The sequence below is a fragment of the Lithobates pipiens genome, unplaced genomic scaffold (genome assembly GCF_037356315.1).
Source record: "Lithobates pipiens isolate NorthernLeopardFrog02 unplaced genomic scaffold, aLitPip1_a1.2 Scaffold_8, whole genome shotgun sequence".
Lineage (NCBI taxonomy): Eukaryota > Metazoa > Chordata > Amphibia > Anura > Ranidae > Lithobates > Lithobates pipiens.
In genome coordinates, this window is record NW_027507903.1 from 10,566,836 (window position 1) to 10,590,169 (window position 23,334).

A 23,334-nucleotide genomic window follows, 5' to 3' on the forward strand; every position below is an offset into this window, starting at 1 on the left:
ATAAAGGGTCTGGTATGGATTTTTAGGGGGACCCCCGCGTCAATTTTTTTTTTTAATTTGATGCGGGGTTCCCCTTTATATCCATATCAGACCTGAAGGGTCTGGTATGGATATTTAGGGGGACCCCCACGTCAATTGTTTTTTAAAATTTGACACAGGGTTCCCCTTAATATCCATGTCAGACCTGAAGGGCCTGGTAATTGAATTTAGGGGAACCCCCACGCTTTTTTTTTTTTTTTTTTTATCAATGAATTAATGAATTGTCGGCTTATACAGAGAACACTCATTGAGTGTTCTCTGTGTTACGGGAGCCGACAATTTAGCCGCAAGTGATTTTAAAAGACTTTTTTTCCTGCACAAATGACACTTTGTGCAGGGACAGTTCTAAGCACCAGAAACATGCGCCCCTTCACAGGCATACTATAGATACCCCCCAGCTACGAAATTTAAAGTAATATTACACTTTTATTGTTTCACTTTAATCATTATTAAAATCACTGCTCCTGAAAAAACAGCAGTTTTTAAAACTTTTTTTTGCATTGATCCATGTCCCCTGGGGCAGGACCCAGGTCCCCAAACACTTTTTAGGACAGTAACCTGCATATTACCCTTTAAAATGAGCACTTTAGATTTCTCCCATAGACTTGTACAGGGTGTTCCGGCTTTTCGAATTTGCTGCAAACAGCCCAAATTGTTCACTGTTCGCTGAACAGGCGAACAGGCAATGTTCGAGTCGAACTCGAAGCCCATCCCTAGTGATGAGAGATGGTCTCATTGGACCCGTCGATCGCTCTGTAAATGGCTGCTGTGATTGGCCATTTACAGCGATCTGTGACTGACTGTGTCCAAGGGACAAGGCCAGCACAGAACTTCCTCGATGCACGCCCGCGGGAGCGCGCATTGCGGAAGTAAACAGGGGGATGTCCAGGGTCGGCCTCCCGGCAATTGGCGTCCACACTGCAGCTGTCTTTCGGCTATAGTGCGGATGCCTAGTGGTTAAAGAGGAAGTAAACCCTCTCTACAAAAAAAAAAACACCCTGCAGGACAAAGGCATAACGAGCTAGTATGCATAGCATACTAGCTCATTATGAATTACTTACCTGAGATCAAAGCCCCCGAAGTGACCCTCGCTCACCTCCTCAGTCGCCGCTATGATACCCGGAGTGACGTCACTGCTCCGGCGCTGTGACTGGCTGGAGCATCAATGGCGTCACTCCTTCGCATGCGACGCAGGCATCGGTGCCAGTTTTTAGGAAATTATCTCCTTAACCGGTAGGTTTAGGAAATTATTCTTGCACCTACAGGTAAGCTTTAATCTAGGCTTACCTATAGGTTAATGTTAAAGTGGGTAAGGTTAAAGTGGTCTGTAAGGATTTACAACCACTTAATAGTTAGTAATAATTACTGTAACTTATTATTAGCTATTATTTAAAATGTTTGAATTTTCGAATTTCCAAATTCATAAATTCGAAAATGTATAAATTCGAGAATTTGGAAATTCGTAAATTTGAAAAATTAGAAAATTTGTGAATTTGTAAATTCAAGAATTTACAAATTTTCAAAATTTAGAATTTCCGAATATTATGAATTTACAGGTTTTAGAATATTCAAATTTACAAATATTCAGAAAAATGTGTTAAAGGCGTTTTCGTTACTTTGTATATTTCCAAATTAACTAATTTGTCGAAATTCGTTAAAAAAATGTATTCAGAACTAAACGAATTGCACGTGCTAATTCAAGATACTGACAACAACTTACAAAGCCATCAACAATTAGTGATGGCCGAACGGTTCGCCCGGCGGTCGTTTCGCGGCGAATTTCCGACTTTCGCCGTCCGCGGGTTCGAACGCCTTTTTCCGTCGTTCGCCCCGGCGGACTTACGTGTTTAATGTATACAAGAACTTTAACCTTTCGTGACACGTTTATCATGTGTTACAGGACAACCAATTGAGACATGACAGCTCATGGACACTTGGACATTCCCCCTAACCTATAAATACACCCGATCCGGTGGCCATTTTACATTCTTTCTTCTGTCACTGTAGGGAAAGGATCCTGTGTGGAGTAGGGACAGAGAAAACGCTAGCTATTTGGTACACAAAAGTTCTTTTCAGGACTGGTATAGGTGTTAGGTCAGCAGCCTGAGTTTCTTTTGTCAGTTTAGATAAAGGGACAGAGCGCTGTATGCTGCTATTTTAGGGACAGCTCAGCCAGATTAGTCTTTCTTCATCATCATCATCATCATCATCATTAGCTGTTACTATCAGGTCCACAAAAGAGCTGTTCCAGCTAATCGTTCCAGCCTACTCTTTTTTGCCAATTTGTATAGGGACAGGCAGGAAGCAGTGTGTCAGGCAGTGAGGATAATTTTAAAGACTTGCTGTTACTATTAGTTCCACAAAGGTTCTTTTCAGGACTGGTATCAGTGGTACGGTAATAGGCTTGTACACGTATAATATTCTTTCTTCCAAATATAGAAAGAATATTATACTTGACTGCTGCCCTTCTGCTGCAGTCTGCTAATCATTCACAACTCACTTGTTCCACAAAGCTCTTTATCAGGACTGGTAACTTGGTCTGTCTAGGGTGCTACGGTACATAGGCTTGGGTGCGGTACAGTCTGCTGTTCTGTAAGGACCGCTATCGGTCCACAATACATAGGGTTGCCGTGCACTACTGCTGACCGCTGCCCTATACTGCAGCAGTCCTTCATTGGTATAGGGACTGACGTACAGTCTGCTAATCACTAACACACAACCTGCTTGGTCCACAAAAGTTCTTATAAGGACTGGTAACTTGGTATAGGGTGCTACGGTACATAGGCTTGAGTGCGGTACAGTCTGCTGTTCTGTAAGGACCGCTATCGGTCCACAATACATAGGGTTGCCGTGCACTACTGCTGACCGCTGCCCTATACTGCAGCAGTCCTTCATTGGTATAGGGACTGACGTACAGTCTGCTAATCACTAACACACAACCTGCTTGTTCCACAAAAGTTCTTATAAGGACTGGTAACTTGGTATAGGGTGCTACGGTACATAGGCTTGAGTGCGGTACAGTCTGCTGTTCTGTAAGGACCGCTATCGGTCCACAATAGATAGGGTTGACGTGCACCACTGCTGACCGCTGCCCTATACTGCAGCAGTCCTTCAGCGGTATAGGGACTGACGTACAGTCTGCTAAACACTAATACACAACCTGCTTGGTCCACAAAAGTTCTTATAAGGACTGGTAACTTGGTATAGGGTGCTACGGTACATAGGCTTGAGTGCGGTACAGTCTGCTGTTCTGTAAGGACCGCTATCGGTCCACAATAGATAGGGTTGACGTGCACCACTGCTGACCGCTGCCCTATACTGCAGCAGTCCTTCAGCGGTATAGGGACTGACGTACAGTCTGCTAAACACTAATACACAACCTGCTTGGTCCACAAAAGTTCTTATAAGGACTGGTAACTTGGTATAGGGTGCTACGGTACATAGGCTTGAGTGCGGTACAGTCTGCTGTTCTGTAAGGACCGCTATCGGTCCACAATAGATAGGGTTGACGTGCACCACTGCTGACCGCTGCCCTATACTGCAGCAGTCCTTCAGCGGTATAGGGACTGACGCACAGTCTGCTAAACACTAACACACAACCTGCTTGGTCCACAAAAGTTTTTATAAGGACTGGTAACTTGGTATAGGGTGCTACGGTACATAGGCCTGAGTGCGTTACAGTCTGCTGTTCTGTAAGGACCGCTATCGGTCCACAATACATAGGGTTGCCGTGCACTACTGCTGACCGCTGCCCTATACTGCAGCAGTCCTTCATTGGTATAGGGACTGACGTACAGTCTGCTAATCACTAACACACAACCTGCTTGGTCCACAAAAGTTCTTATAAGGACTGGTAACTTGGTATAGGGTGCTACGGTACATAGGCCTGAGTGCGTTACAGTCTGCTGTTCTGTAAGGACCGCTATCGGTCCACAATACATAGGGTTGACGTGCACCACTGCTGACCGCTGCCCTATACTGCAGCAGTCCTTCAGCGGTATAGGGACTGACGTACAGTCTGCTAAACACTAATACACAACCTGCTTGGTCCACAAAAGTTCTTATAAGGACTGGTAACTTGGTATAGGGTGCTACGGTACATAGGCTTGAGTGCGGTACAGTCTGCTGTTCTGTAAGGACCGCTATCGGTCCACAATACATAGGGTTGCCGTGCACTACTGCTGACCGCTGCCCTATACTGCAGCAGTCCTTCATTGGTATAGGGACTGACGTACAGTCTGCTAATCACTAACACACAACCTGCTTGTTCCACAAAAGTTCTTATAAGGACTGGTAACTTGGTATAGGGTGCTACGGTACATAGGCTTGAGTGCGGTACAGTCTGCTGTTCTGTAAGGACCGCTATCGGTCCACAATAGATAGGGTTGACGTGCACCACTGCTGACCGCTGCCCTATACTGCAGCAGTCCTTCAGCGGTATAGGGACTGACGTACAGTCTGCTAAACACTAATACACAACCTGCTTGGTCCACAAAAGTTCTTATAAGGACTGGTAACTTGGTATAGGGTGCTACGGTACATAGGCTTGAGTGCGGTACAGTCTGCTGTTCTGTAAGGACCGCTATCGGTCCACAATAGATAGGGTTGACGTGCACCACTGCTGACCGCTGCCCTATACTGCAGCAGTCCTTCAGCGGTATAGGGACTGACGTACAGTCTGCTAAACACTAATACACAACCTGCTTGGTCCACAAAAGTTCTTATAAGGACTGGTAACTTGGTATAGGGTGCTACGGTACATAGGCTTGAGTGCGGTACAGTCTGCTGTTCTGTAAGGACCGCTATAGGTCCACAATAGATAGGGTTGACGTGCACCACTGCTGACCGCTCACCTATACTGCAGCAGTCCTTCAGCGGTATAGGGACTAAGAGTTTTGTCACAGGGTCATTTAAAAAATGACATGCAGAGGAAGAGGCAGGCCCTTCCGCAGGGGTGGTAGGGGTAGGGCAGGAGCAACAGGCTTGAGCCAAAGTGGGAAGTTGCAGAAGGTGCGTTCAATTACTTTAAAGGATGCACCAGACTTGGTTGAGTGGCTCGCTCAGCCTTACTCTTCTGCACCCTCCTCATCCTCTCGATCTGCACCCTCTTCTTCACTCTCTGCTATGTGCACCCCCAAAGACACTACCACCAACAACACGACCACCACCACCACCACCACATACCTTCCGCTTGAGTCACTGGAATTATTTTCCGATCCATATCAAGAGGACATTTCTGATGCGCAGCCACTCTTGGTATTGGATCAGGAAGAGGAGGTAGCAACAAGCGCTACTCAGCAGTCTGACGCCAGTACCCAGATCAGCCCAAGGAGGAGGTTGGTCCCCGGTGTTGCTGCCTACTCTACTTATAGCGGTGGGGAAGGTGACGTTGATGATGACGTGTCTAGTGATGTCACGTGGGTGCCCACAAGAGAGGAAGAGGAGGGGAGTTCAGAGGGAGATATGGACCAGCAGATAGGGAGGAGAAGCAGCAATGACTTACATTGCACAGCAGGGACAAAGCAGACTGCAAATGTATCAGGAGCGAGTCATCGACCATGTACGGTCACATCTGGCGCTCCCAGGACACCGGCACATGGCTCCGCAGTGTGGGCTTTTTTTAACGTGTCCGCTGCTGACAATAGCGTTGCCATCTGCAATCTTTGCAGTCAACGCGTTAGTCGCGGTAAGCCCAATACTCACCTAGGGACGACCGCCTTAAGAAGGCACATGAGCAGCCATCACCGAGCCCAGTGGGAGCAACGGAACACACAAAGCCACACTGCAGGCTCTCACCGTCCAGCCTCGTCTTCTACTTCTCCTTCTCCTCTCTCCTCACAATTGTCCTCCACTCCACCTTCCATCACGCCAAGCTCACATTTTTCTGCAAAAAGGCAGGCTTCCGTGGGCCTAATGTTTGAGCGTAAAAAAATGATGACGCCGGATAACCCTCTTGCCCAACGGTTGGCGGCTGGCTTGTCAGAACTCATAGCCCGCCAACTACTGCCATATAAACTGGTGGACTCGGAGGCCTTTCGCAAATTTGTGGCCATTGGAACACCACAATGGAAGGTCCCAGGAAGGAAGTATTTCTCAGAGAAGGGCATCCCAGAGCTATATGGCCATGTTCAGCGGCAAGTGAATGTATCTCTGGCACACAGTGTCGGTGCCAAGATACATCTGACCACAGACACGTGGTCTAGCAAACACGGGCAGGGAAGGTATATCAGTTTTACTGCCCACTGGGTGAACCTTCTGACGGCCGTCAAGCATGTAACCCGTGGCACCCGTGTAGATTTGGTTTTACCGCCACGGATTGCATGCAGGCCTGACTCTTCTTCTCCTCCTCCTACTCCATCCTCCTCCCTCTCCTCCTCAGCTGCCTCCTCCTTTTCCGCTGCTAGCGTCTCTTCCACTGCACCGCCCAAGCTCCCCAGAACCTATTCCACATGCCAGGTGAGACGTTGCCATGCCGTGCTGCGTCTGTTGTGCCTGGAAGCAAAGAGCCACACTGGCCCGGCACTCCTTTCAGCTTTGCGTTCACAGGCAGATGAGTGGCTAACACCGCTCAATTTGACAGTTGGTAAAGTGGTGTGTGACAACGGTGCCAATCTGCTTAGCGCATTGAAACAGGGCAAAATCACGCACGTGCCGTGCATGGCACACGTCTTAAACTTGGTCGTGCAGCGATTCCTTGTCAAATACCCTGGGGTCCAGGACATCTTGCGGCAGGCAAGGAAAATCTCGGCCCATTTCAGAAGATCTTACACGGCCATGGCTCGCCTTGCTGACATTCAGCGGCGACACCATCTGCCGGTCAGACGTCTTATTTGCGATTGCCCGACGCGATGGAACTCAACCTTCTATATGCTTGATAGGCTGCTCCAGCAGAAACGTGCAGTTAACGTCTACCTGTATGAACTCTGCGAAAGAAACGGTTCTGGGGAGCTGGGTTTTTTTTCACCGCGCCAGTGGCTGCTCATGCGCGACACATGCAGACTTCTGCGGCCATTTGAGGAGATCACCAAACTGGTCAGTCGCAGCCATGGCGCCATCAGTGACATGGTACCTTATGCCTTCTTTCTGGAGCGTGCATTGCGTCGTGTCATTGATCAGGCTGTGGAGGAGCAGGAGCGGGAAGATGAGGAAGTCGCAATGCTGGATGAATTCCCAGGGGGGGCTACTCTATCTGAGACAAGTCAACAACAGGAGTCTGATGAGGAGTCAGAGGAGGATGGTGCCGGGGCGGATGAGCAGGAGCAAGAAGAGCATGCTTTAAACCTTTCTGGGATCCCTGTTGTGCGAGGATGGGGAGAGGAGAATGAAGAGGACGACATTATCCTGGATGATGAGCAGGAGCCAGGCCACCACACCGCTTCCACTTTAGTGCAAATGGGGGCCTTCATGCTCCAGTGTTTTAATAGGGACCCCCGTATAAAAAGCATGAGGGTCAAGGACCAGTACTGGGTGGCAACGTACTTAGACCCCCGGTACAAACACAAAATGGCGGAAATGTTACCGCCGTCGCAGAGGGCTGTCAGAATGCAGCACTTCCAGGCCTTGCTTCGAGAAATGCTGCATTCTGCTTTTGCGTGCGCTGGCAGAGGAGCAATTCCCACTCCCAGAGAAGGATTTGCGGGTACCAATCCAACAGCGCCTGCAAGAAGAGGCCGGTTTGAAGATGTGTTGGTGACTTCGGATATGAGGTCATTCTTTCAGCCGACCCATCGACAGGTGTCATCCGGATCCAGCATCAGGGAACGCCTAGACCGTCAGGTGTCCGACTACATTGGGTTAACGGCCGATGTGGACGCTCTGAGGAGTGATGAACCCCTAGACTACTGGGTGGGCAGGCTTGACCTCTGGCCAGAGCTTGCCCAATTTGCAATCGAACTGTTGGCTTGCCCCTCATCCAGTGTCCTGTCCGAAAGGACGTTCAGCGCAGCAGGGGGGATTGTGACCGATAAGCGTACTCGCCTAGCTCACCACAGTGTTAACTACCTCACATTTCTAAAAATGAATGAGGCATGGATCTCGGAGGAATTCAACACATGTGATCAGTAGACCATGTATATGTCTATAAACAATTTTTGGAATCAAGCACACAGACCTTCTTAATTCATTTGGCTCACTTCCCTGACCCAAAAAAGCACACCGTACTATATGCCCCTACCCTCCTCTTTGAAGAGGTTGAGCGGTGTCATATTTCTACTGGGGCTGCTTATTATGAGGGGTTCCCACCATCCCTGTGCTGTGCTGACTTCCTCCTGGGTGTTCTTATTATGAGGGGCTCCCACCATCCCTGTGCTGTGCTGACTTCCTCCTGGGGGTTCTTATTATGAGGGGATCACACCATCCCTGTGCTGTGCTGACTTCCTCCTGGGGCTGCTTACGGTGCTGCTGTCAGCGCTGTATGTCACGGAGCTGCTGTCAGCGCTGTATGTCACGGAGCTGCTGTCAGCGCTGTATGTCACGGAGCTGCTGTCAGCGCTGTATGTCACGGAGCTGCTGTCAGCGCTGTATGTCACGGAGCTGCTGTCAGCGCTGTATGTCACGGAGCTGCTGTCAGCGCTGTATGTCACGGAGCTGCTGTCAGCGCTGTATGTCACGGAGCTGCTGTCAGCGCTGTATGTCACGGAGCTGCTGTCAGCGCTGTATGTCACGGAGCTGCTGTCAGCGCTGTATGTCACGGAGCTGCTGTCAGCGCTGTATGTCACGGAGCTGCTGTCAGCGCTGTATGTCACGGAGCTGCTGTCAGCGCTGTATGTCACGGAGCTGCTGTCAGCGCTGTATGTCACGGTGCTGCTGTCAGCGCTGTATGTCACGGAGCTGCTGTCAGCGCTGTATGTCACGGAGCTGCTGTCAGCGCTGTATGTCACGGTGCTGCTGTCAGCGCTGTATGTCACGGAGCTGCTGTCAGCGCTGTATGTCACGGAGCTGCTGTCAGCGCTGTATGTCACGGAGCTGCTGTCAGCGCTGTATGTCACGGAGCTGCTGTCAGCGCTGTATGTCACGGAGCTGCTGTCAGCGCTGTATGTCACGGAGCTGCTGTCAGCGCTGTATGTCACGGAGCTGCTGTCAGCGCTGTATGTCACGGTGCTGCTGTCAGCGCTGTATGTCACGGAGCTGCTGTCAGCGCTGTATGTCACGGAGCTGCTGTCAGTGCTGTATGTCACGGAGCTGCTGTCAGCGCTGTATGTCACGGAGCTGCTGTCAGCGCTGTATGTCACGGTGCTGCTGTCAGCGCTGTATGTCACGGAGCTGCTGTCAGCGCTGTATGTCACGGAGCTGCTGTCAGTGCTGTATGTCACGGAGCTGCTGTCAGCGCTGTATGTCACGGAGCTGCTGTCAGCGCTGTATGTCACGGAGCTGCTGTCAGCGCTGTATGTCACGGTGCTGCTGTCAGCGCTGTATGTCACGGAGCTGCTGTCAGCGCTGTATGTCACGGAGCTGCTGTCAGCGCTGTATGTCACGGAGATGCTGTCAGCGCTGTATGTCACGGAGCTGCTGTCAGCGCTGTATGTCACGGAGCTGCTGTCAGCGCTGTATGTCACGGTGCTGATGTCAGTGCTCTGTATTACGGTGCTGCTGTCAGTGCTCTGTATCTCCTGCACCCTCTTGTTTGCCTACCCTGGTCCCTGACCTTCCCTCTCCTCCATTGCCTTCATTAGCTCCATAGTCCTGAATTGTCAGAACAATTTCCCAAATAAAAAAAAAATGCTTGTAGTTATCGATCCCAAATTCACCTCATACATGTATTATGCTATTGTCCAGGTGGTGGGACTACGTGCTACCCCCTAATAATTACCCCGTGGCCGCAAATTCGACCTAAAGGTTTGCGAAATTCGCCTCCCATTGAAGTCAATGGAGCCCGCGGCGAACGGTCGTTTTCGCGAACGTTTGTGTCCGTTCGCGTTTCGCGTTCGCGAAACGTCCCGTCGGAAGTTCGTCCATCACTATCAACAATTTAGACCCCGGCTACATCACTAACCTGGTCTCAAAATACCAACCAAATCGTTCTCTTCGCTCCTCCTAGGACTTCCTGCTCTGTAGCTCCCTCATCACCTCCTCCCATATCCGCCTCCAGGACTTCTCCCGAGCCTCTCCCATGCTTTGGAATTCCCTACCCCAATCTGTCCGACTATCTCCTACTCTGTCCATCTTTCAGACGATCACTAAAAATGTTTCTCTTCAGAGAAGCCTACACATAACAATTATAGTTTTATCTTCTACATCAGCCCATCCCCCAGAGTTATTACCTTTTGTATCACTTGACCCTCCCGTTTAGATTGTAAGCTCTAAGGAGCAGGGCTCTCTGATTCCTCCTGTATTGATCTGTATTGTACCTGTACTGTCTGCCCTCATGTTGTAAAGTGCTGTGCAAACTGTTGGCACTATTAAAAAACTATATAATAATAATCATAATAATAATAATAATAATAATAATGTTTATAATAATAATAATAATCATAATAATAATATTTATAATATTATTATTATTAATAATAATCATAATAATAATCATCATAATAATAATAATAATGATAATAATTATAATGTAAAACTGAAAAGTCTGCAATTAATAACAAAGCCTAAGAAAAAATAAAACACAGAATCGCTGTTGTCATGTTCAGTTTCTATTCCTCCCGAGCACAGCTGAGAAATGATGATCTCGGCGTTTTAGCTGATCGGCTCTTTCCACCATCTCATGTATGTATTTCAATTCTTTATGTTCCTACGGAACTGGAGGCAGTACGTAGAAATGCTATATCTTCTTTCATCAGATTCTGGATAGAAATATCTGCAGAACGCAGGGCTGGAAACTCAAAGATCGATTTTTATATCAACCTACAAAGGCTCTACTGAAAGTAATACAAAAGTGGGCAGTTAGAAGTGGAACTTCAGTCATTTTTTTTAAACTTTACATCTATTAAATCTTCTGCCTTTGTTGTCAGTGGCGGCTGATGCTCAACAATTTTTTTTGGGGGGGGGGGCGCAAACGAACTGAAAATTTCTGAATAATACTGAAACAAAAATATAAAATTGCTGCCACTGTGCCAATTATAATATACAGCCACTCTGCCCATCCTATGCAGCCACTCTGCCCATCATATACAGCCAACTGTTTCCAGAAATTGCAGCCAACTGTGCCCACAATATTCAGCCACTGTGCCCATCATAAGCAGCCGACTATGCCCAGCAAATGCAGCCAACTGTGCCCAGAAAATGCAGCCAACTGTGCCCACAATATGCAGCCACTGTGCCCATCATATGCAGCCACTGTGCCCATCATATGCAGCCAGCTGTGTCCAGCAAATGCAGCCAACTGTGCCCAGCAAATGCAGACAACTGTGCCCACAATATGCAGTCACTGTGCCCATTATAAGCAGCCGACTATGCCCAGCAAATGCAGCCAACTGTGCCCAGCAAATGCAGCCAACTGTGCTCATAATATGCAGCCACTGTGCCCAGCAAATGCAGCCAACTGTAGCCACAATATGCAGCCACTGTGCCCATCATAAGCAGCCAACTGTGCCCAGTAAAAGCAGCCAACTATGCCCAGCAAATGCAGCCAACTGTGCCCATAATATGCAGCCACTGTGCCCATAATATGCAGCCAACTGTGCCCATCATATGCAGCCTCTGTGCCCATCATATGCAGCCAAGTGTGCCCATCATATGCAGCCTCTGTGCCCAGCAAATGCAGCCAACTGTGCCCATCATATGCAGCCACTGTGCCCAGCCAATGCAGCCAACTGTGTCCATCATATGCAGCCAACTGTGTCCATCATATACAGCCTCTGTGCCCAGCAAATGCAGCCAACTGTGCCCCACCAATTGCAGCCTCTGTGCCCCCCTGCCCGCTATCTGCCCGGCACTTAGCCCATCCTGGTGGTGGGTCAGTCAGCAGTTCAGACGGCGAGCTGTGGGATTGGTATCGCGGGTCAGGCGATGGCTCCCGTATCCTCCGTGTATCTCTTCTTCCTGTTCTGCTAAGCGGCCAATGGGATCGCCACTGCCTTCAGTCAATCAGGTGACCAGTATTAGATACACGCCTCCTGATTGGCGGAGAGGTGGTTCAGTGTTAGAAAAGCAGATATGCATTTGCTTTGCTAACACACCTGGGTGGACTGCGAGCGCAAGGCTCTGCACTCGCAGTTCACCTTTTTTGAAGCCTATTAAAGCCCATGGCTCTAATCAGGTGCTTCAAAAAACACCCCCGCAACTTTAATTCAGGCGCCCGGCATCCGAAAAGGGGCGGGACGCCTGAATAGGGGGTGGCTACAGCGGCCATGGATAGATTCACGCTATTTTTCCATTTTCCAAAAAGGGGTTGGCTGGAGAGAGGGGGCGGCGCCCGTGCGCCCCTAATGGATGCACCGCTACTGCTTGTTGTTATAACTTTGGATAGTAAAACATTTTTTTTCTGCCAGTAAATCCCTTACACAGCCCACTTCCTATTTCCTGTCTGGTCATTAGCCTAGGCTTATATCATCATGCACAGCTCTCTCTCTCTCTCACTCTTGTGAAAGTTTGCCAGGAAGAGGGGGGGAGGGGTGAGTCATAAGAGGGCCAATGAGAATTGCAGAGCTGGAGGTGTGTCCATCCAGGAAGTGATCAGGCAACAGCTTCAGCTGCCCACAGTAAATCCTTCAGACTCAGTGGAGGGAGATTTCCGCAGCATATTTGGCAAGTACAGAATCACAGTATATATAAAATAATATGCAAAGTGGTTGGAGGGAAGCTTCAGAATGTCAAAAGATGTTTCTATTACACATTATGTGAGCAGACTGCAGTTTTTTTTTAAAGTGGTTGTAAACCTCAGACATGAAATATGAGCAAAGCATATCCCTCTATAGTGTGTACTTGTCTCTATTCGGAGCCTCAGCAACAGCCAAATCAGAAGCATTTCCTCACAAGTGCTCATGACGGGATCCATAGTGAAAACACAAAATATAAGGCCGCTATTGACAAGCACTCTCTGCTGCTGCTCTCTCTTCTCTCACAGAATGGCTGAAGTAGTTAATAAATTACTTGTTTTTCAAGCATTGTGGGTATAGGCGTGCGCACGGGTGTGCCTGGGCACACCCTAATCATGCTGTGCTGCACTGGGGAATCTCTGTCTAAAATAATATATTATTAAATAAAATTGTAAAAAATAGAAAAATTGTTAAAAAAAAAGTCATGATAAAAAATAAAAATATTTTTTCAACTGGCTTGTGTACATGAGCCCTAAAACTCCTCATAAAACCCACTAGTTTGGGGGGGGGGGGGGGGTTTCTGCCAGAAAACACTGATAAAAGCCTATGTGTGCATGGACAGATAGAAAAACATGCTGCGGAGTAGCTGTACAAACGTCCAGTGTGCATGAGGCCTTCAAAGAAAGTTCTATGTTGGGTCCATATCGGTATTTTATAAAAAAGAATCAGTTTTATCATTGCCGGATCATCGGTGCCCACTGCCCATCAGTGCCACTTATCAGTGCCTCCTCATCAGTGGCCATCAGTGCTTCCTCATCACACCAGTGCCCATCAGTGCTGCCTTATCAGTGCCCATAAGTGCTGGCTATGAGTGCCCATCAGTGCTGCCTATGAGTGCCCATCTGTGCCTTCTCATCAGTGTCCATCAGTGCTACCTTATCAGTGCCCATCAGTGCCTCCTCATCAGTGCTGCCTATCAGTGCCCATCGGTGCCTCCTGATCAGTGCCCACCAGTGCTGCCTATCAGTGCCTCCTCATCAGTGCCTACCAGTGCTGCCTATCAGTGCCTCCTCATCAGCACCCACCAGTGTTGCCTATCAGTGCCTCCTCTTCAGTGCCCATCAGTGCTGCCTTATCAGTGCCCATCAGTGCTGCCTATCAGTGCCTCCTGGTCAGTGCTGCCTATCAGTGCCCATCAGTGCTTTCTATCAGTGCCTCCTCATCAGTGCTGCCTATCAGTGCCCATCAGTGCCCATCAGTGCCTTGTTATCAGTGCCCATCAGTGCCTCCTCATCAGTGTCCATCAGTGCTGCCTTATCAGTGCCCATCAATGTCTCCTCTTCAGTGCCTCCTTATCAGTGCCCATCAGTGCTGCCTATCAGTGCATTCTCATCAGTGCTGCCTATCAGTGCCTCCTCGTCAGTGCCCATCAGTTCTGCCTTATCAGTGCCCATCAGTGCTGCCTATCAGTGACTCCTTATCAGTGTCCATCAGTACTGCCTTATCAGTGCCCATCGATTCCTGCTCTTCAGTGTCTCCTTATCAGTACCCATCAGTGCTGCTTATCAGTGCCTCCTCATCAGTGCCCATCAGTGCAGCCTCATCAGCACACATCAATAAAGGAGAAAAAATAGCTGTTTGCAAAATTTTAGGTCTTTTTTCATTTGTTTAGCAAAAAATAAAAAAAACCCCAGTTGTGATTAAATACCACCAAAAGAAAGCTCTATTTGTGTGGAAAAAAAAACGAAGAAAAAAATATCATATGGGTACAGTGTTGCATGACCGCGCAATTGTCATTCAAGTGCGACAGCGTTGAAAGCCGAAAGTTGGCCTGGGCAGGAAGGGGATAAAAGTGCCCGGTAGGCAAGTGGTTAAACTTTAATTGAATCAAATTTTTATTCGCTCCGAAATCAGACGACAGGCACCTACAACTACGAAGCTGGCTCGTCATTCTCAGCTTCCTATCAGCACTTTTCTATGCGGTAATAATAATTCCCTCAACACGGAATTCTTCAGCTGTTTGAACCTCGGCCCTCTTTTCCTGCCAGCACCTGGTTAAGAGTTTTAGCAGCTGTTCCTTTTTTTTTGTTTTCCAAGAAAAACATTCCTTCGACCTGAAAAGGAACCAGCCCAGCGTGTGGACCAAGAACCTTCGCCAAGAACATGAGCAGAAAGTGGCTGGTCTGTGTGACTTCCTCCACCTCCCAACTGTAATCTCAGCATGTTACAAAGACCCGATGCGTGTTCTAAAAAACCACAGGGTTTCCCCATCGCACTGCGAGGCAGAGGGACACAGCGAGCGTCTCATTCACTGCCGGCTCATTAGGAGAAGCCGATCGTTGTACAGACAACATTCAAGACTGAAGGATGTCTCCTATGGAAAGGTAAGTCAATATTCATTCATATATAATTGCTAAAGTCTTCCGTATCTTCATGGCGATTTCCTGTTAAAGAATTATCTACATTGGTTTCAACAGAAGACTTCTCATTTTTTCTGCTTTCTGAGAAGCATGTGTGGGTTGTGAAGTGCATGGAGGCAGAAGGACTTAGCCTGTCCTTTCCAGGACTAGACCCCTTTCACACTGGGGCGTTTTTCAGGCGTATTTCATGCACTTTAGCGTTAAAAAAATACGCCTGAAAGAAGCCGCAACTGCAATCCCAATGTAAAAGTCCGAGTGCTTTCACACCGAGATCCCTTTCATACTGGGGCGTTTTTCAGGCGCTTCAGCGTTAAAAAATACGCCTGAAAGAAGCTGCAACTGCAATCCCAATGTAAACGCCCGAGTGCTTTCACACCAAGGCGCTGCGCTGGCAGGGCGTCAAAAAAAGTCCTGCAAGCAGCTTCTTTGCAGCGCTTTTGGAGCGGTGAATAAAGCGCCCCTTCCCATTGAAATCAATGGGAAGCGCCTGTAAAACGCCTGAAAAACGCTATTGGCAGCAGCGTTTTGTGGGCGCTTTTAACCCTTTATTTGGCCACTAGCAGGGGTTAAAAGCGCCCCAATAACGCTCGAAAAACGCTGGTAAAGCGCTGCTAGTTTAAGCGGCGCTTTACGAGCGTTTTTCGGGCGCTGACATTGTGAAAGGGTTCTTAAAGCACTTGGGCTTTCACATTGGGACTGCAGATGAGGCTCTTTCAAGCGCTTTACAGGCGCTTTTTTTAACGCTAAAGCGCCTGAAAAACGCCCCAGTGTGAAAGGGGTCTAAAGATCACATGATTGAGTATCCTTCATCAATGATAACTCTATGGATATTAGGTGGCCACCACCGGCTTGCCATATCTAGAGGACCATCTGAAATTTGCCACGGTCCCCGTTTTCTATGCTGTCCTGTCCAGGACTAAAGATCACATGATTGAGTATCCTTCATCAATGATAACTCTATGGATCGTAGGTGGCCACCACCGGCTTGCCATATCTGGAGGACCGTCTGAAATTTTTGCCACGGTCCCCGTTTTCCATGCTGTCCTGTCCAGGACTAAAGATCACATGATTGAGTATCCTTCATCAATGATAACTCTATGGATCGTAGGTGGCCACCACCGGCTTGCCATATCTGGAGGACCGTCTGAAATTTTTGCCACGGTCCCCGTTTTCCATGCTGTCCTGTCCAGGACTAAAGATCACATGATTGAGTATCCTTCATCAATGATAACTCTATGGATCGTAGGTGGCCACCACCGGCTTGCCATATCTAGAGGACCATCTGAAATTTGCCACGGTCCCCGTTTTCTATGCTGTCCTGTCCAGGACTAAAGATCACATGATTGAGTATCCTTCATCAATGATAACTCTATGGATCGTAGGTGGCCACCACCGGCTTGCCATATCTAGAGGACCATCTGAAATTTGCCACGGTCCCCGTTTTCTATGCTGTCCTGTCCAGGACTAAAGATCACAAGATTGAGTATCCTTCATCAATGATAACTCTATGGATCGTAGGTGGCCACCACCGGCTTGCCATATCTGGAGGACCGTCTGAAATTTTTGCCACGGTCCCTGTTTTCCATGCTGTCCTGTCCAGGACTAAAGATCACATGATTGAGTATCCTTCATCAATGATAACTCTATGGATCGTAGGTGGCCACCACCGGCTTGCCATATCTGGAGGACCGTCTGAAATTTTTGCCACGGTCCCCGTTTTCCATGCTGTCCTGTCCAGGACTAAAGATCACATGATTGAGTATCCTTCATCAATGATAACTCTATGGATCGTAGGTGGCCACCACCGGCTTGCCATATCTAGAGGACCATCTGAAATTTGCCACGGTCCCCGTTTTCTATGCTGTCCTGTCCAGGACTAAAGATCACATGATTGAGTATCCTTCATCAATGATAACTCTATGGATCGTAGGTGGCCACCACCGGCTTGCCATATCTAGAGGACCATCTGAAATTTGCCACGGTCCCCGTTTTCTATGCTGTCCTGTCCAGGACTAAAGATCACATGATTGAGTATCCTTCATCAATGATAACTCTATGGATCGTAGGTGGCCACCACCGGCTTGCCATATCTAGAGGACCATCTGAAATTTGCCACGGTCCCCGTTTTCTATGCTGTCCTGTCCAGGACTAAAGATCACATGATTGAGTATCCTTCATCAATGATAACTCTATGGATCGTAGGTGGCCACCACCGGCTTGCCATATCTGGAGGACCGTCTGAAATTTTTGCCACGGTCCCCGTTTTCCATGCTGTCCTGTCCAGGACTAAAGATCACATGATTGAGTATCCTTCATCAATGATAACTCTATGGATCGCAGGTGGCCACCACCGGCTTGCCATATCTGGAGAACCGTCTGGAATTTTTGCCACGGTCCCTGTTTTACATGGAGAGTCCTATGTTTTTTTCGAAAGTTTTGTTCATTGACAAAACTTTTTTGTTGGCACTGATAAAGTGTACCATATGGGGTTGCCACCTTTTCTTCAAGCCAAACCCAAACAGGGCAATGTTTTATTTATTTATTTTTTACTCGTAGTATACAGCAGCGGTGGTGCGTCCATAAAGGGTGCAGGGGTGCCGCCCCCTCTCTCCTGGCACCACTCTATCACCATAGATAGATTCATGCATTGCATGAATCTATCTATAGTCGCTGCTGACACCCCCCTATTCAGGAGTCCAGCCCATTTTCGGGCACCGGGCACCTAAATTACAGCAGTGTTTTTTGGAAGCACCCGATTAGAGACGTAGGTTCAGCGGGCGCAATGCTGTGCGTTTGCTGTTCACTCAGCTGTGTGTTAGCAAAACGAAGGAATTCGCTTTGCTAACACTGAACCACCTCTCAGCCAATCAGGTGCTTGGGCTGAAACGTCAGGCAATGTGATTGGACGCCTGATAGAGAGGATGGAAGAAGACGTCGAGGAGCGTGCAGGACCTTGCTGCTGACCCGCTGCGAGACAGGCAAGTGCCGGGCAATGCACACTGGCAGCATTTGATGGGGCAGAGTAGCGGCAATTGATGGGCACACTGGCAGAATTTGATGGGGCAAAGTAGAAGCAATTGATGGGCACACTGGCAGCATTTGATGGGGCACAGTAGCAGCAATTGATGGGCACACTGGCAGCATTTGATGGGCACACTGGCAGCAATTGACGAGTACAGTAGCTGTGTTTTATGCCACAGTGGCTGCGTTTGATGACACAGTAACTACGTTTTATGGGCACAGTGGCTGCATTTGATGGGCACAGTGGCTGCGCTTGTTAACACAGTGGCAGCATTTGATGGGCACAGTGGCAGCATTTGATGGGCACAGTGGCTGTGTTTGATGGGCACAGTGGTGGCTGCGTTTAATTGGTACAGTGGCGGCAATTGATGGGCACAGGGGCTGCGTTTGATGGGCACAGTGGCTGCAATTGATGGAACACTGATGTTGGACGAGAAGGATTGGCTCGCAGTCTCCGCTCTAATTCATCCCAATGGTGTTTTATTGGTCAGGACTCTGTGCAGGCCAGTCAAGTTACTCCACCCCAAACTCGCTCATCCATGTCTTTATGGACCTTGCTTTGAAGACTGGTACGCAGTCATCTGTCATCAGTGGACTGATCATATCCCCCTCCACCACCACTGATCCCACCCCCCCTTAGTGGACTGTATATAGCGCACTCTTGAACTTTGTACTATTAATGTTGCGCACACCTGAACTCTGTACATTGCACACCCCTGAACTCTGAACCTCAGGGACCCCTGAACTCTGCCCTCTGTACATCGCATATCCCTGAACTCTGCACATCGCATATCCCTGAACTCTGCACTCTGTACATCGCATATCCCTGAACTCTGCACTCTGTACATCGCATATCCCTGAACTCTGCACTCTGTACATTGCGTACCCCTGAACGCTGGACTCTGCACATCGCATATCCCTGAACTCTGCACATCGCATATCCCTGAACTCTGCACTCTGTACATCGCATATCCCTGAACTCTGCACTCTGTACATCGCATATCCCTGAACTCTGCACTCTGCACATCGCATATCCCTGAACTCTGCACTCTGTACATCGCATATCCCTGAACTCTGCACTCTGTACATCGCATATCCCTGAACTCTGCACTCTGTACATCGCATATCCCTGAACTCTGCACTCTGCACATCGCATATCCCTGAACTCTGCACATCGCATATCCCTGAACTCTGCACTCTGTACATCGCATATCCCTGAACTCTGCACTCTGTACATCGCATATCCCTGAACTCTGCACTCTGTACATCGCATATCCCTGAACTCTGCACTCTGCACATCGCATATCCCTGAACTCTGCACATCGCATATCCCTGAACTCTGCACATCGCATATCCCTGAACTCTGCACTCTGCACATCGCATATCCCTGAACTCTGCACTCTGTACATCGCATATCCCTGAACTCTGCACTCTGCACATCGCATATCCCTGAACTCTGCACTCTGTACATCGCATATCCCTGAACTCTGCACTCTGCACATCGCATATCCCTGAACTCTGCACATCGCATATCCCTGAACTCTGCACTCTGTACATCGCATATCCCTGAACTCTGCACTCTGTACATCGCATATCCCTGAACTCTGCACTCTGTACATCGCATATCCCTGAACTCTGCACTCTGCACATCGCATATCCCTGAACTCTGCACATCGCATATCCCTGAACTCTGCACTCTGCACATCGCATATCCCTGAACTCTGCACTCTGTACATCGCATATCCCTGAACGCTGGACTCTGTACATTGCATATCCCTGAACTCTGCACTCTGTACATCGCATATCCCTGAACGCTGGACTCTGTACATCGCATATCCCTGAACGCTGGACTCTGTACATTGCATATCCCTGAACTCTGCACTCTGTACATCGCATATCCCTGAACTCTGCACTCTGTACATTGCATATCCCTGAACGCTGGACTCTGTACATTGCATATCCCTGAACGCTGGACTCTGTACATTGCATATCCCTGAACTCTGCACATCGCATATCCCTGAACTCTGCACTCTGCACATCGCATATCCCTGAACGCTGGACTCTGTACATTGCATATCCCTGAACTCTGCACTCTGTACATCGCATATCCCTGAACGCTGGACTCTGTACATCGCATATCCCTGAACTCTGCACTCTGTACATCGCATATCCCTGAACGCTGGACTCTGTACATTGCATATCCCTGAACTCTGCACATCGCATATCCCTGAACTCTGCACTCTGCACATCGCATATCCCTGGAACGCTGGACTCTGTACATCGCATATCCCTGAACGCTGGACTCTGTACATCGCATATCCCTGAACTCTGCACTCTGTACATTGCATATCCCTGAACGCTGACTCTGTACATTGCATATCCCTGAACTCTGCACATCGCATATCCCTGAACGCTGGACTCTGTACATCGCATATCCCTGAACGCTGGACTCTGTACATTGCATATCCCTGAACTCTGCACTCTGTACATCGCATATCCCTGAACGCTGGACTCTGTACATCGCATATCCCTGAACGCTGGACTCTGTACATCGCATATCCCTGAACTCTGCACTCTGTACATTGCATTATTCCTGAACTCTGCACTCTGTACATTGCATATCCCTGAACGCTGGACTCTGTACATTGCATATCCCTGAACTCTGCACTCTGTACATCGCATATCCCTGAACTCTGCACTCTGTACATTGCATATTCCTGAACTCTGCACTCTGTACATTGCATATCCCTGAACGCTGGACTCTGTACATTGCATATCCCTGAACTCTGCACTCTGTACATCGCATATCCCTGAACTCTGCACTCTGTACATTGCATATTCCTGAACTCTGCACTCTGTACATTGCATATCCCTGAACGCTGGACTCTGTACATTGCATATCCCTGAACTCTGCACATCGCATATCCCTGAACTCTGCACTCTGCACATCGCATATCCCTGAACGCTGGACTCTGTACATTGCGCACCCCTGAACTCTGCACACCGCACATCCCTGAACTTATTTTTCTTAATTTCATTTGTTATTATTAGGGTTAGTGTTATTATTTATTTACTTATTATTTATTTATGATTATTATTATCTTTTTTTATTAAATTATTTCATTTGAACAAAACAATGCTCAAAAAAAATAGGTATGTGGGGGGGGGGGGGGGGTACGGTAGGTAGGTGGGGGGTGTCCGGTAGGTAGGTATGTGGGGGGGGTGTCCGGTAGGTAGGTAGGTGGGGAAGGGTGTCCGGTGGGTAGGTAGGTGGGGGGGTGTCCGGTGGGTAGGTAGGTGGGGGGGGGTGTCCGGTGGGTAGGTAGGTGGGGGGGGTGTCCGGTGGGTAGGTAGGTGGGGAGGGGTGTCCGGTGGGTAGGTAGGTGGGGGGTGTCCGGTAGGTAGGTATGTGGGGGGGTGTCCGGGTAGGTAGGTAGGTGGGGGGGGGGGGGTGTCCGGTGGGTAGGTAGGTGGGGGGGGGTGTCCGGTGGGGGGGGGTGTCCGGTGGGTAGGTAGGTGGGAAGGGGTGTCCGGTAGGTAGGTAGGTGGGGAAGGGTGTCCGGTGGGTAGGTAGGTGGGGGGGTGTCCGGTGGGGGGGGTGTCCGGTGGGTAGGTAGGTGGGAAGGGGTGTCCGGTAGGTAGGTAGGTGGGGAAGGGTGTCCGGTGGGTAGGTAGGTGGGGGGGGTGTCCGGTGGGTAGGTAGGTGGGGAAGGGTGTCCGTGGGTAGGGTGGTCCGGTGGGTAGGTAGGTGGGGGGGTGTCCGGTGGGTAGGTAGGTGGGGGGGTGTCCGGTGGGTAGGTAGGTGGGGAGGGGTGTCCGGTAGGTAGGTATGTGGGGGGGTGTCCGGTAGGTAGGTAGGTGGGGGGGGGGGGTGTCCGGTGGGTAGGTAGGTGGGGGGGGTGTCCGGTGGGGAGGGGTGTCCGGTGGGTAGGTAGGTGGGGAGGGGTGTCCGGTGGGTAGGTAGGTGGGGAGGGGTGTCCGGTGGGTAGGTAGGTGGGGGGTGTCCGGTAGGTAGGTATGTGGGGGGGGTGTCCGGTAGGTAGGTAGGTGGGGGGGGGTGTCCGGTAGGTAGGTAGGTGGGAAGGGGGTGGTCCGGTGGGTAGGTAGGTGGGAAGGGGTGTCCGGTGGGTAGGTAGGTGGGAAGGGGTGTCCGGTAGGTAGGTAGGTGGGGGGGGGGGGTGTCCGGTAGGTAGGTAGGTGGGGGGGGGGGTGTCCGGTAGGTAGGTGAGGAGGATGTAGGTGATCGACACGGAGGAGCGCTCGGAAATCTCCGGGGGAGTGACGTCCACCGGAGGTACGGTCACGTGTCTGCAGACCCGCGGTCACGTGACAAGGCGCGCTCCCCCCACCATACAAACACAAGATGGCGGGAGGAGGAGGAGGAGGAGGAGAGGCGAGAGACTGAGGAGGAGACACCGGGGGAGGTGAGAGGACCGGGGATAGAGATGGGGGATAACGGACATTGTATTCCAACGTCACCTCCCTGAGGAGTACCAACCTCCTCACACCCGGGTCCCTGACATCACCTACATACCTGTCACATTGGAGGGGTTGTGACCTGTCACTGTGGGGGAAGGGGGACATCCTGTCACATTGGGGGGGGGGGGGTCTGTCTCCTATCACTTTGGTGACAGAACAATAATTACTTGTGTCACAATCATATATGATATTATTTATTTTTATTTTATCTTGTTCTGTTGGAAGTGGAGTTACCCTTTAAGACCCCTTCTCAGAAGTGATCGGAACACCCGCACAGCGGCTTCCTCTGATCGGATGCAACTGCCGTTTTCCCAACAATTTTCTGCCTGACACACATGAGGGGGGGGGGGGGGTGGTCTATTTATTTTTTTTTATTTTTGTTTTGTTTTTCTTCCTTCCTCCCACTTTTAATATTGAACATCTCATCATCATCTCTATTTATAAAGTGTCCCTCCAGTCTGTGGACATTTTCTATCTTTATTGTTTAGTTTTTGGTTTTAAGTAATTGGTTTTCTAATATTATTATATTTTATAGTTGGGTTGATCAGATGATTTTGTGCTGTATTATGTTTTACTTTTATTATATATTTTTTTGGCCAATTAGATCTTGCGGATCTTTTGTTTTGTGTCCTGAAAGCTTTTTGCTATGTATTCCCCCCCCCCCCCCCTCTCTT

The 23,334-nt window shown here is 49.2% G+C and overlaps 1 protein-coding gene across 6 annotated transcripts in view; it reads left to right on the plus strand.

Annotated features, from left to right (window-relative positions):
- Positions 1–14,971: 14,971 nt before the first annotated feature.
- The window catches only part of LOC143961332 (C-myc promoter-binding protein-like), a 250,429-nt gene continuing 242,066 nt past the window's right edge, over positions 14,972–23,334 (plus strand). For 5 of the 6 annotated variants that reach the window (XM_077470594.1, XM_077470587.1, XM_077470588.1 and 2 more), the window contains exon 1: positions 14,972–15,124. In XM_077470594.1, coding sequence (XP_077326720.1) covers positions 15,108–15,124 — 17 coding nt within the window. In that variant the 5' untranslated portion in view covers positions 14,972–15,107. Of the gene's footprint in view, positions 15,125–22,475; positions 22,606–23,334 lie in introns of those variants that run through there. The other variant, XM_077470589.1, reaches the window with a different exon arrangement.